General features: G+C 20.7%; 1 protein-coding gene across 1 annotated transcript in view; it reads right to left on the bottom strand.

Annotated features, from left to right (window-relative positions):
- Positions 1 to 2,491: 2,491 nt before the first annotated feature.
- LOC122511018 (CD63 antigen-like) overlaps positions 2,492 to 15,362 on the bottom strand; it is a 32,323-nt gene continuing 19,452 nt past the window's right edge. Inside the window, exons 4-6 of the mRNA XM_043626016.1 lie at positions 10,638 to 10,877; positions 7,147 to 7,208; positions 2,492 to 2,697 (exon numbers count right to left, since the gene is read on the bottom strand). Coding sequence (XP_043481951.1) covers positions 2,679 to 2,697; positions 7,147 to 7,208; positions 10,638 to 10,877 — 321 coding nt within the window. The 3' untranslated portion in view covers positions 2,492 to 2,678. The remainder of the gene's footprint in view (positions 2,698 to 7,146; positions 7,209 to 10,637; positions 10,878 to 15,362) is intronic.

Here is a 15,362-nt window from a genome sequence, read left to right as displayed (position 1 = left end):
ATTTTACAATTATGCAAAAATTTAGCGATTTTAATTCACGAATTGCGTGAAATTTGTAAAGTTTGTCAAAATCAAATTTGTCCAAATTTTGCTAAATTGAAAAATTCCCTAAAAAAGAAAATTCGATAAATTTTGTACTTTGTACTTTGCGTAGAGATTCAACAATATTTATTTTTTTTTCTCCAGTTTGTTCGTTTCGACCATTATTTTCTCGATTTTCTAATCGAATCAATACAATAATAAATATATTTTTATATATAGAGAAAAAAAAAGAAGATCGGAGTCGCAATGTCGATTGTGAATAAAATACAAATGCGTTTTTTCTTTCTTTATGAAATATATATAATATATATAATATATAAGAAATCTCACAAAAATCTGTTTACACACATACTTTGACTATGACACTGCATAAATTGTCAGAAAAGTGAATTATGCCAGTAAAAAGGCATTTTTTTATGGGTTGCTATAGAATTTTTTTTTTTTTTTTGTTGTTTATCATTTAAAACTAGAACATTAGAGTTAGAGAAGCAACAAGCCATTTTATACTCCGTCGATCAGGCGCAGTTATTTTTAGAAACTCAAGCTTGTTTGCTGCGACTATAGTCAGCATACATTTTTTATTAATATACATTTTCTACTTGAAGAAAAGTTCATTAAAAGAATTTAAACAAAAAAGAAAAAAAAATTGAAAAAAAAATTTGTAAAATAATAATTGGAAATAAAGAAACTGCATATTGTTTTTTATTTACCAAATGAGAAGTCGGAACAAAAAAGGAACGATGATCAAATCACGTTTTTTACTTGATTCAAATTGCAATTATTTCTTCGAATTTTAATATTTAACTAGCTTTTAATTTTAAATCTATTTTTCTTCAATTCATTAATTTTTGGTTCATATTTCGAATTTTTAAATTGAAAAATTCTACTTTTCCATTTTTTTATAAAACGAAATTCAATTCTTTCAATTTTTAAATGAAAGATTTAACTTTATCGGTTTTTAATTTTGAGAAAATCAATTCTTTCAACGTTTAGATTCAAAAATTCAATTCTTTTAAATTTTAATAACAAAAAACCAATTTTTAGTTGCAATTATTGGACTTTTTAATATTTGAATTGAAATAATCATATTATGTTAATTTTTAATGTCAAAAATTCAATTCTTTCAATTTCAAATTCAAAAAGTCAATCTTTTATTGCAATTAGTCGACTTTTTCAATTTTTAATGTAAAAAATTCAATTCTTTAAATTTCAAATTCAAAAAGTCAATTTTTTATTGCAATTAGTCGACTTTTTCAATTTTTAATATCAAAAATTCAATTTTTAAAATTTTAGATTTCAAAAATTGAATATTTACAATTTTAAATTTAATAAATTCAATTTTTGCATTTTTTAAATTTGAAATATTACACTTTTTCAATTTTAAATTTGAAAAATTCAATTCTTTCAAACTTCAATTACAAAAAATCAATTTTTAGTTGCAGTGATTGGACTTTTTCAAGATTTAAATTGAAATAATCATATTTTTTCAATTTTAAAGTCAAAAATTCAATATTTTCAATTTTTAATCTCAAAAATTCAATTTCATTTCAATTTTTAGTTTGAAAAATTTATTTCTTTTAATTTTAAGTTATCAAAATTTAATATTTGCAATTTTTAATTTCAAAGAATTAACTTTTCAATTCATAATTTCAAAGAATTGACTTTTTTCAATTTTTAATTTCAAAGAATTGAATTTTTCAATTCTTAATTTTAAAGAATTAACTTTTTCAATTCTTAATTTAAAAAATTTCAATTCTCACAATTTTCAAAGTTCATTTCTTTTATTTTTATTCGAATTATTTAAAACTAATTATTATCATTTGTTTTTGTAGCGAAGAAATTCATTTTCTAATTTTATTTTGCAATTAAGTTTTCCTAATTCTACTCAACTTGCGAAAAGCATTTGTTTTTTTTTGTAAATGATTTCAAAGGTAAAACAGTAAAAATTTTCAGTCTTTGCTTTTTGGCATAACCTGGCAGTTTTACTTTTAAAGGACGCTCGACATTTAACAAAGAAAAAAATCCAATTTATAAAAGCAAGAAAATTCTTTTTGATTATTTTGAATATTTTCGAGAAAAAAAAGTAATTTGCAAACAAATTTTTTATTAAAATAAAAAATTAGTAAAATTTTACCCTGTTATTAATTTAATATTATTTTTAGTTACACAGTTTAATTATTATTTAGTCCTTACTTTATAAAATTTGATATTCAATTAATATTTAAATGTAAATAATTAATATTACTTATAAAAAAAAAATTACAATTTAAAATTGTAACGCGAAAAAAATGTCTTGCTATTTATAAAATATTTTTTTTTTAACCGAAAATAGTAAAACGCCCTTAATTTGATTATTATTGACTTTAGTAATTATTTTCTTCGATTCGTCGAACATATGTTTGCAATTTTTCCATTTGTTTTTTTTTTTTTTTGTAAAATTTACAATTAACGCAAAATAGATTCGAGTTAATTGAAAATGAAGAAATTTTCTTTTGTGAAATTTGAGCATCATTCCTTTATTTTGTCCTTTTTTTCTTTTAAAATTCGTAAGCACGTTGAAAAATCTAGAAACGCGATGAATATCTAAATGTATGATGGACAATATTATGTTAATATGCCTCCTAAGTGGTGGCTGATCAGTGTGCTGTGGTTTCGCTGTAAGTAAAAATGTTATGTCACCAAGCATGAATATTTTTCAAAAAATATTTTTTTTTACGATAGAATGCATTATACGTAAGTGCAATATACATACTGAGAGAAGCAGTAAACGTACAATAGGCAAAAAAATAGTAAAAAAAAAATAGTTCAAGAAATAATGATACAAAAAAATAGTCTAATAAATAATAGAAAAAAGTACGAAAAAAGTTCAAAAAAATAGTCCAAAAAAATCATTAAAAAATGTAGTAAAAAACCAATGCAAAAATAGTTCAAAATAAAAGTACAAAAAATAAAAAAAAATAATAGAAAAAGTACGAAGAAAGTCCAAAAAAGTTACAAAAAATAGTTTAAGAAAATTATACAAAAAAAATAGTAAAAAAAAGTAATAATGCAAAAATAGTTCAAAATAAAAGTACAAAAAATTAGTTAAAAAAATAATAGAAAAAAGTACGAAAAAAGTCTAAAAAAAAAAAATAAAATAAAAAGTAGTCAAAAAAAAAAAAAAAAATGCAAAATTAGTTCAAAATAAAAGTACAAAAAAATGGTCAAAAGAAAAATAGTACAAAATAATCTTATCAGCAATTAAATGAACATTTTTTCGCATACATATAAACAATTTAATCGAAAATAATAATAAAAATTATAAATTCTCGTGAATAACAGTAACAGAGTACAAAAATATTTCTGATCTGCCACCAAATGCAAAGGCAGTCAATAAGAAGCAAGAATAAAAAAAAGAATATCTTTCGACAATATAAAAAAAAAATTTTTGGATTGTACTATCGCTGATTAAAAAAAAGAAAAAATTATAGAAAATAACACTCGTGCTCTTTTAGACTTTGACTCTATGGATATAACACTACGTAGACTTTACAAATGTAGAAAACAACAGAATACTTTCTCATATAATATAAATTTTTTTTTTAAACTAAACTATAGACCTTACGTTATTTTTTTTTTCATAAATTACAAGAACAGTGACGAGAATCAAAGAAAATTATTTAGGAACGGTTCTGGACGTTAGTTTTTTTTTTGCTATGGAATTTCTCAGATAATTGCAAATTTTCAATTTTCGGAAAAGTGTTTTATTTCTTATTTCTTTTATTAATTATGTCAATTTTTAAAATTATTTTATTAACTCGTTTTATTAATTAAATATTCAACACTTTCTCTTAATTAATCATTAATAATTAGTAATTAATAATTATTAATTACTGATTTATAATTTTCTATTTTTTTCTAAAATTTATTGACGTTCTTCTTGACGCTCGTGTTTGTTACGAAATAATAAATATTATTGTAGATTATAAATTTTATAAATTTTTGGTTGAAAATAAAATAAAAATCGAGAGAAAATAAAATTTAGGGAGAAAATAAAAAAAATTCGAGAAAAAATAAAATTAAATTCGAAAGAAAATAAAATAAAATTTGAGAAAAAATTAAATTTCGGCGGAAAATGAAAAAAAACTTCGAGAAAAAATAAAATTCGATAAAATAATATTTTGAGAGAAAATTAAATTTCGTCAGAATATAAAAAAAAATTCGAGATAAAATGAAATTTGACAGAAAAGAAATCTAAATTTGAGGGAAAAGAAAGTAAAATCGAAAGAAAATAAAATAAAAATTTAGGGAAATTAAATTTGACAGAAAATAAATCGAAATTTGAGGGAAAATTAAATTTCGTGGGAAAAAAAATTCTACAAAAAATAAAATGAAATTTGAAACAAAATTAGAATTTGAGAAAAAATGAAATTTGACAGAAAATTAAATTCCAGAGAAAATTAAATTTGACAGAAAATAAATAAAAATTTGAAAGAAAATTACATTTTGTCGGAAAATAAAAATGAAATTCGACAGAAAATAAAATAAAATTTGAGAGGAAATTAAATTTCGTCAGAAATTAAAAAAAAAATCGAAAGAAAATGAAATTTGACAGAAAGTAAAATAAAATTCGAAAGAAAATGAAATTTGACAGAAAATAAATCAAAATTTGGGAAAATATTAAATTTGCCAAAAAATAAATGGAAATTTGAGGGAAAAAGAAAATAAAATTCGACAGAAAATAAAAATAAAACTTCGAGAGAAAATGAGATTTGACAGAAAAAAACTAAAAATAATAGAATTCGATAGAAAAGAAAAGAAAATTCGAAAGAAAATAAATAAAATATTTATAAAAAAATTATTATTATATTAATAATTATTTTATTTCACTTCACTTTTTCTATTTATTTATTTTTATAAATAAATTATTTTATTTACTCTCTTTTCAAAAATTACCAATCAGAGAAAAATGTTGTTAATAAAATAAAAAATTTAATATACCAAAGAAAAAAAAACAATAAATAGAAGAAAAAAATTGAAGTTAAATGAATATTTCCAATATCAACAAAATTTCTACCACAAAAACACCGAATTTTCTGAATATTAAAATTTGCAATCATTAAGCTTTGGATTTGCATGCTTTAAGGACACAGGACTCTCGATCACAGCCTCTTTTTGTTTATTACGAATCATATATATATATATTTATATATATTATACGAATTAGTTACGTTTCAACTATATATATCGAAATCGTTATTTATAAGAGTTAGGTGCAGCGCATTGCCTGACAAAGAAACAAAAGCGTATCATTTATCAAAAGTAAAGTCGTGTAAAAAATAACATAATTATCATATCCGAGAGTCTTGTTTTAAAAACCAAAATTACAAAAAAGGAGAGAAATTATATTAATTGCAAAATTGTGCGTAGCTTTTTGCGTTTCTGCGGTGCGAGCTGTGTGAAATAATTCGATACGCTTTTATTTCTTGGGAGTGCAAAAATGCTACGTTTTTTTTTTATTATTTTATAGAAAAAATCCCCTCGTACATGCTTTACGGCGATCAGTTTACATTTTTCTATGTTATTTTTCGTTTTTATCAGTATATAAAACTTAAACTTACGTTATTACAATTTACAAAGATTAAAGAAAATTCCACCAGAATTTTTTTTTTTTTTGCTTCCACCTTGTGTGTGAAATTATTAATTTCCAAATGACAATTATTTGAGATTAACTGAAAATTCTTCGGTTAATTAATCAGTTTTAATTGAGGATCGAATTAATAATTCGGGGGGGGGGGGATTTAAAATTCAGGAGAAAATAAAATTCGATAAAAAATAAAATTCGACAAAAAGATTAAATTCGAGAGAAAATAAACGGAAATTTTTAAATGAATCGAAAAACTTTCTAGATATTCGAATTTTTTTGATAATTAATTTTCAATATAATTAACTTTAATGTTTAATTTTCGATATAATTAACTTTAATAATTTATTTTTTCAATTATTAATTAATTTTTGTAAGTAATAATTAAGTTTTGCTGGTAATAATTAATTTTCGTAATTAATAATTACTCTTTTTAACGAACAATTACTTTTTAAATGCAAAAAGTTCTTTAAATACTTACAAAAAATTCTCTTATATATACGAAAAATCTACTTAAACATTGGAAATTGAAACTTAACGTAATTCTCTTTAAAGTGCAAAAATAGAGTAAAAAAATTCTTCGAGAAAAAAGGAATATGATTAATTAATAATTATAAACAAACGTTAAACTTCTTAAATAAAATACTTTGAAAAAATTCGTGAATAATAAATAAAGTCAATAATTTGAGTAACTTGAGAATAAATATAAAAATTAAGGACCTAAAATAAAATACTAGACTTATAGTGAATAAACAAAAAATAAACCAATTAGAAAAATAATAAAATAATATTATGCAAAATGAAATATCAACAATATACTTAGAGTCTATTACTTTCGTTTGAAAGAGTGTCGGGTGACAAAAAGCTACAATGGCGACTACAATATACATATTAAATATGTATAAAAAAGAGAATTTGCAAAAAAAATTCACAAAATACTGGTTTTTTTTCCAAGAAAAAAAAAATTTCTCAATTGTAGGCGATTATAATAGCGACACGAATAAGCTGCACAATGAACTATTTTGTAAGCAATTGACACTTATTATCATATTGAGAAAAACTTAGGGAATATAAAAAAAAAATTTTTAAATCGACGAATTTTCTGTTAAAATTTTTGTTGCGAAAAGAAAAAGAAAAACCTTCTTTTACATGCTTTCGTTGCGGTTAGCAATTTAATTTTAAAAAACCCAAGCCAGTTTTCTTCTGCCAATATTTTGTTTTTTTTTATATTTACTAGGTGTGAAAAAATCACCTTTTTTTTCTTTTTTTTAAAAGAATTCATCATGTTGGCAGATTGAGCAAAAGAAAAGAAAATATTTTGTGATTGTGCAAATCGGTTCGAGAGTTAAACAAGTAACGCAACATTTACAGTAGTGGAATAGACATCGTAAGATTGATTTTTTTTTATATATATAATATATAAGAAAAGTGCACGTGAGGCGTATTGCAATGAAAAAGTGTTGTTTTTTTAATCATCTTACACTGTCTCGTATTCACGACGAATCGAACGAGCCAAACAGCACGCAAATGTTACTCCAATTAGCTGAAATATTTAACAATTATTCTGGTAAATTCTATTTAAAAAATTCTCAATGAATTAATTTAGAAAAAAATATAAATTTTTTTCAAAAACATTTTTTCAAAAAAAAACAAAGTTTCGAACAAGGTTGCCACAGAAATTTAATTTTGTTTTCTCTGATTTCCAGACTGAATTTTTAGCTATTTCCCTCCTTCCTATACAAAGTTAATAAAATAAATTAGTAATAATAAAATAATAATAAAATAAAAACAAAAAATAAATAATTAATAATAATAATAAAATTATTAATAAAAAAGGATTTCAATTATAAAAATAATAATTTTTAGAAGCAAAAATTTAATTTTAAAGTTTAAGACAGTGTCTACTTATTTTAAAAATAAAAATAGTTTAACTTTCGCAAACTTCACTACAAAATTATTTTTTAAATTTCAGAAAAATAATTAAAAAATCCAATTATTTTTACTCGAATCCTTGAAAATTTTAAATATTTTCAAATACATGTTAAGAAAAATTCAATAATTTTAAATGAATTTTAGTTTTGAAACTTCGAGAAGTTGAGAACTCGACGTTTTGAATAATATTTATTAAAATAATTAAATTCTTTCGAAGGACTTTTATTAACTTTTATTAACTTCCAAAAATAATTTAATTCCCACGTGAATTTTGATTGAAATTGTAACGAATATAATTGAATTCCTGACAAAAATGTTATTATTTATGAAAATAATTTACTTCTTGGGAAGAATTTTATTTAAATTTTTGAAAATAATTGAACTGTTGAAAGTAATTCAATTTTTGTTATTATCTCTGAAAATAATTGAATTCCTGGCAAGAATTTTGTAAATATGTTTAGAAATAATTAAATTCGTGCCAAAATTGAATTGTATTGGAAATAATTGAATTTCTAGGAAAAATTTTAATATTCATAAAACTAATTGAATTCTTGCAAAAAAAAAATTTGCTAAATGTTTTAAAATAATTGAAGTATATTGAAAATAATTTAATTTCTTTGAAGAATGTTATTATTTATGCAAGTAATTGAATTATGACAAGAATTTTAGGAAAAATAATAGTAATTTAGTAAAATTTATAATAATTTAGTAAAAAAAATAATAATAATAAATAATAATAATAATTGAATTTCTGAGAAGAATTTAATTAAAATTTTGAAAATAATTGAATTTCTGCGAAGAATTTTAGTAAAATTTTTGAAAATAATTGAATTTCTGCGAAGAATTTTATTATTTATTAAGATAATCGAATTCTTGTAAAGAATTTTACTAAAACTTTTTAAAGTAATTTAATTTCTGAAAGAATCTTTTATTTATAAAAATAATTGAATCCTTACGATGTAATCTTGTAAAAATTTACAATTTACAAATATTCTTTACTTTAATTTACTTTAATTTTTTTTATTAATGTCTTCAAAATTAATTTATCAATTGTTTACGATTCATTGTTATAATTTTTAAATAATTCGATTTTCAATTTTTTTGTTAGCAAAAGATCTCCAGGGAGAATAATAAACAATCTATTAACTTTAATTCACTTTAATTCTTTTTGTGAAATTATATGAGACGGACGTAAATTTAATTTGCAAAGTCAATTTTGATTTAATTTCATTTAACTTGAATATTTACTATTAGTGATTTATTATAACTTTTTGTGAATTTGTGAATTGGAGCCATAATTGCAGATTTTGGAATTAATTATTAATTTCCTGGAGATTTGCTGAATCTGTCATTGATTTTCAACTTTTGGTGAGATTTTGTCAAAATTATTTTCATTCTTGAGTATGATTCAAATATTAAATTAATTCAGTGGTCCTAGTCTCAAATTAATAAAGAATTTACTTTTTTTTATTTATTTTATTATTATTTAGTCTTTTGTTTATTTTTTTTTTATTGTCCAGCGATCGGACTGGCTCCCAACAATTTTGGATTCTTCTGAAGGTAACTTAATTAATAAAATATTAAGGTTATAACGAAGAACTTTATTAATTTTTTTTTAGTAATTTAATTCTTGTGAAGAATTTTATAAAATTCTTTTTAAATAATTGATTTTTTTCACAAATTTTATGTTGTGTTTTAAATAATTTAATTCTTATGAAAATTTTATTATCAAGAAAACTAATTGAATTTTTGAATCAAATTTTACTGAAATTTTTTAAAATAATTCATTTTCTAAGAAAAATTTTATTCTTTTAAAAATAATTGAATTCCTGAGAAGAATTTTATTACTTAAAAAATTATTTTAATATTTGCGAAGAATTTTTTCAAAAGTCTTTGTAATAAATTGCATTCTTGCGAATTTTAGTAAAAAATTTTAAAATAATTGAATTTCTGCGAAGAATTTTATTATTTATAGAGATAATTGAATTCTTGTTAAGGATTTTATTAAAAGTTTTAAAAGTAATTGAATTTTTGCAAATAATCTTGTTATTTATAAAATTAATTAAATTTTTGACAAGATTTTTAGAATTTTTTAAAATAATTGAATTCTGACAAGGATTTTAGTAAAATTTTCGAATATAATTGAATTTCTGCGAAGAATCTTGTTATTTATAAAGGTAATTAAATTCTTGTCATGAATTATAGAATTCTTTTAAATAATTGAATTCTTCCTAAGATTATTAATATTTTTGAAAATAATAGAATTTGTGAGAAAAATTTTATTATTTATGAAAATAATTGAATTTTGGCGAAGAATTTTATTCTTTGGTTTTGAAGTAAATTAAATTCTTCCGAGTTTTATTAAAATTTTAAAAATAATTGAATTTTGACAAGAATTTTAGTATTCAGGCTAATAATTGAAATCTTTTAAAAAATCTCATTATAATTATGTTGAATTTAATTTTTATAAAGAACTTTATTAAAATTTTTGAAAATAATTGAATTTCTGCGATGAATTTTAGTAAAATTTTTGAAAAAAATTAATTAGTTAATAAGTGGATTTTTTTAAATTAAAAATCTAAACTTTGAAATTTGTTGTTTAGAAATAAATTTGTAATTTGCCTAATAATAAATTGAAAACCAAGTTTAGCGCGCGTAACATTTGCTAGATCTTTAATAAAGTTTTGTAATTAATTAAAGTACCTATCATTAAAAAATTGAATTAAAATTCCTCCGAAACATATTTTTTTCAAATTTTTAAAAGCTTTCAAATTGAAAAAAAATCAAGGAGAATTGAATGAGTATTTCAAAAATGTTTTTTACACCAAAAGTACCTTATGATTTTTTTTGTATTAATTCTTGAAATTTGATATTTTTCTATAGTACTGATAAAATTTCCTAACATTTCCCTGACCTGTGGCAACCCTGTTCAAATAAATTCTATCAATAAATTAAAAAAAATTAATTTTCTAAATAATTAGTAAAAGTACGTAATTATTTTTAAAGAAAAAAAATACAAATTGGCAAAATTGTAAAATACCTGAACCAAAGCGATTCCAATGCCAACGCCTCCCAAGACAACGGCTCTATCTTCGATGAATGATCGAAATTTATTGAAACATCCTTTCTCACGAACAGTCAGCGAATTCATATCGCACGTGCTTTGATGAGTTGTGTTTGTCTTCAATGGAACATTATGGCAGCAAGTTAGTGGCAAAGTATTGTCTTGGAATCCAGCCTTGGCCCAATCGGAAGGGCCATTCATGCCACAGCAGTCGAGCTAAAATACAATAATTCCAATTAACATCAATTATAATTTAATTATGTCAGATTCAATTAAATCCAAATTATAATTTCAAAATACAAGGGCAATTCAAACAATTAAAAAAGAAACCGCTGTCAAGTTGTATATTTTTGTAATTCTCTTTGCGTTCATGAAATGAATACTTTACTTCCTCATAGAGATAATAATAATTGAAATAACTTTTCATAAATATAGGTTAACAAAATTATAAAAACTGGGTTAAAATAAATAATTTTTTTTTAAATTTCAGTTTAAAATCTTTTGTTAATTTTTTATTGCTAAATTTTAAAAATAAAAATTTTTAAATTAAAAAATTGTTTTTTTAAAAGAAAAATATTTTTTTTAATTATCGTGTGTTTTGTCATCGCAAAACATGTAAAAATAAAGTTTTTTGAAAAGACCAAATATACATTAGGCGAAGTAAAATGGTTTGACAACCCAAATAATAAATAGTAAATAACAAAAAAAAAAGAATTAAGCAAAATAATAAAATAACAAATATACTCCACAAGTCAATTACCAAATGAGGGAAAAGTTTTGCCATTTTAAAATTGAATGAAAAATTACTGAAAAATGAGTTTTGAAAAAGGGAAAATTTATCGCTTGTGAGATATTTCTAGTCTTGGATACGATCCGGAATTAAAATACGAAACTGACAACTGAAAAAACATGCGGAAGGCATATGGACATTTTCATGAGAACTATACATACAATCCTTTAGTAATTACACTATAGTCCTGTGCACTGTACGCGTTTCATGTTTATCCGTTTCATCTCCATGCATCCACTTTGCATAATTTCACAGTCTAGACTATTCTTCTTTTTGCAATTTTAATTCAATTCTTATAAGATAGATTTTACAGAAAAGAAAACACATTTTCAGCATTTTTATAATATTATTCAAAATTTAAACAAAATTCTTTATCGTGGAAAGTATTTTAAATATTTTTTCCAAAAAAAAAACAATTTTTCATACCAAAAGATTGACAGTTAATTTGTAAATAAAATACCCGAAAATAATTTTAAAAAATTGAAATAATTGGAAATTTTGTAAAATTTTATATTTTTTTATTTATATTTTAAAAATAATTAAATCAGTATTTTAAAAAATTATTAAATAAATTATTTTTCTTAAGTTACACTATAGTCCTTTAATTTAATTTTAATTTTAATTCCGGATCGTTCTTAAAGTTTTTCAATAATAAATTTCGTTTAAAACTTCTAAAAAAATAATTGAATTTTGGAAGAATTGCAATTGCAATTTTTAGAAATAATTGAATTTCATGAGGTTTTTCATTGAAATTATTTGAAATATTAATTCCTGTCGAAAAATGAATAAGAATAAGTTTTTAATTTTTTGTTTAACAAAAACTATTGAAGTTTTGAATAATTTAATTTAGAAATTCCGAGAAAATTTCTTTTTTGAAAAATGTAATTAAATTTTTTAAAAATAATTGTATTTCCGAAAAAAATTTTTAAAAATTGAAACAATTGAAAATTTTGTTAAATTCTATTGAAATAAATTTAATATTTTAATGAATTTTATTTGTTTAGTATTAAAAATTATTTTGAAATGTAAACGTATTTTTGAAGAATTCTAATTGAGAATTTGGAAAATAATTGGATTTTAAAAAAATTTAGAAGAAACTTACTACCACTGGAAAGTTCAATTATTTAATCAAAAATATCTTACATTCAAGTTGCTGTTAAAATATCTTGGCGATTTCTAAACCAGTTGTTCAAATAATTAAATTTAAAGAAAAACTGTTAGAAAAATTATTTTTTTTTTTAAATGAAGAATTTTCATTAAACTTTAAAAAGCAAATCTTTTAAAGTAACAAGGGCAACGAAAATTTCACGGGCGCTTGCGCGAGTGTAGTTTTGCTAGTTGTGATTATAAAATAGAAATAATGCAAAATTCTCAATTTTTTCATTTATTAAAAAAATATAATTTCCTTAAAAATCGTGATTAACAAATAGAAATTATCGCAATTTTTTTCCTTTTCATCCAAAGAATAATTGAAATTTTTCGAAGAATTTTATTATCTCTTAAAATAATTGAATTCCTTTAGAAAATTAGTATTAAAATGTTTAAAAATAATTAAATTTCTGCTAAGAATTTTATTATTTATGAAACTAATTGAATTCTAACGAAAAAAAATTACTAGATTTTTAAAAATAATTGAATTGCATTGAAAATATTCAATTTCTCGCAAATAATTTAATTGTTTCGAAGAGTTTGATTATTTTTGAAAATAATTGAAATGTTTCTAGGAATTTTATTATTTATAAAATTAATTGAACTTTCGCTATGAATTCTATTAAATTTATGAAAATAATTGAATTTTTGATAATATATTTATTACTTTTTTTTGAAAAATAATTGAAATGTTTCGAAGAATTTTATTTTTTATGAAAATAATTGAATCCTTGCGACGAATTCTATTAAATTTATGAAAATAATTGAATTCATGCGAATAAATTTTGTATACATAATTTCAATTTTTTAATTGAAAATAAAATTCAGAATTTGAAGACTTTTATAACATAATGGGAAAATTCAGTTTTTGATTTGTCAATCAATTTAAGAAAAACAAATTAATTTTTTGAAGAATTTTAATAAAAAATTCCAAACATGATTGTTTTCTCCAAAATATTAAAAATAAAAATTTCAATTATTCAAAAATCTTTTTCATTGTATAATTCGAAAATTCAATTAGAAAATTTTTTGAAAAATAAGGTAAATAATTATTTTGAAGTTTCTTCTCTACCTGAATCGTAGTGATCGCAATAATCAATATTAATATTACTATAAAAATTTTCGCAAAAAAGAATTGGTAATAAAATAAGTCACTATGTAAATATGTCAAGACTCTTAGACAGAAAATAATAATACATAAGTCCAAAGGAAAAATATTAAAATAAAATGTAAATCGATTATAAAACCTTCATTTTCATAACACCAAGACCAAGTTCTTAGAAATTCTATATTCAATGCACGTACAGATGGCTACAGGAAGTGGAGTTTGTAAGTGCACTTGTGTGTATAGCTCAGGTGAGGTAAAGATATTGATTAATATCACAGGTCCTCCTTAACGCAAACTTCTTTTTCATAAGTGCAATTATTTATTTATTCATTTCACTTCTACGTTTATACATATAAATAAATATTTTACCTTTGCTCCTAAAAATATTCTTCGTTTAATTAAAAAAAAAGAAAAAAAAAGTTTTTATTATAGCTTTACTTATATTTTTAATTATTCAGTTGTCAATCAAATTTATACTAAATTGAAACCGAAATTGCTTATAGTGGATAGAAAAAAAAATTGTGCAAAGTAAATTATTAATTATCTCTGAGATTGAGGGTAGAGTATTGTGAAAAAAATCGATAGTATCGAGAGTACGTTATAAATTTCCATTACCCGCAATAATTCGAATTTATCCGTAACTCTATATATTTAATTAAATTGCATTTTTCTCTTATTTTTTAGAAGAATAAAAAATTATATTTTGAGGAGAAAATATTCAAAAATGGAAAAAATATTTTTTAGCGAAAATATTAAAAAATAGAAAAGATTTTGTAAAAAATATTAAAAAATAGAAAATACTTTTTAGCGAAAATATTAGAAAAACAAAAAAAAAAATTTTTAAGAAAATATTGAAAAATAGAAAAGATTCTGTAAAAAACATTAAAAAATAGAAAATATTTTGTAGAAAATATTAAAAAAATAGAAAATATTCCTTCGAGAAAATATTGAAAAATAGAAAAGATTTTGTAGATAATATTTTTGAAAATATTGAAAAATAAAAAGGAATTTGTAGAAAATATGTTTTAACGAAAATATTAGAAAATATTAAAAAATATAAAATGTTTTGTAAAAAATATTTAAAAAATATAAAATATTTTGTAGAAAATATTAAAAAATAGAAAATATTAGAAAATAGAAAATATTTTTTCGAAAAAATATTGAAAAACAGAAAAGATTTTGTAGAAAATAGGTACTAAAAAATAGAAAATATTAAAAAATAATAAATATTTTGTAAAAATTATTTTTTAGCGAAAATATTAGAAAATAGAAAATACTTTTAGAGAAAATATTGGAAAAGAGAAAAAATTTGGAAAAAAAAAATAGAAAATATATTGTAGAAAATATTTAAAAATAGAAAATATTTTCTAGAGAAAATATTAAAAAATAGAAAATACTAGAAAATAGAAAATATTTTTTCGAAAAAATATTGAAAGATAGAAAAGATTTTGTAGAAAATATTAAAAAATAGAAAATACTAGAAAATAGAAAATATTAGAAAATAGAAAATATTTTTTCAATAAAACATTGAAAAATAGAAAAGATTTTGTAGAAAATATTAAAAAATAGAAAATATTCCTTCGAGAAAATATTGAAAAATAGAAAAGATTTTGTAGAAAATATTTTTGAAAATATTGAAAAATAAAAAGGAATT

This window comes from Leptopilina heterotoma, unplaced genomic scaffold (genome assembly GCF_015476425.1).
Source record: "Leptopilina heterotoma isolate Lh14 unplaced genomic scaffold, ASM1547642v1 Lhet_121, whole genome shotgun sequence".
NCBI lineage: Eukaryota > Metazoa > Arthropoda > Insecta > Hymenoptera > Figitidae > Leptopilina > Leptopilina heterotoma.
Note: the sequence above shows the minus strand (reverse complement) of the source record. Positions and strands in the feature narration are given on the sequence as shown.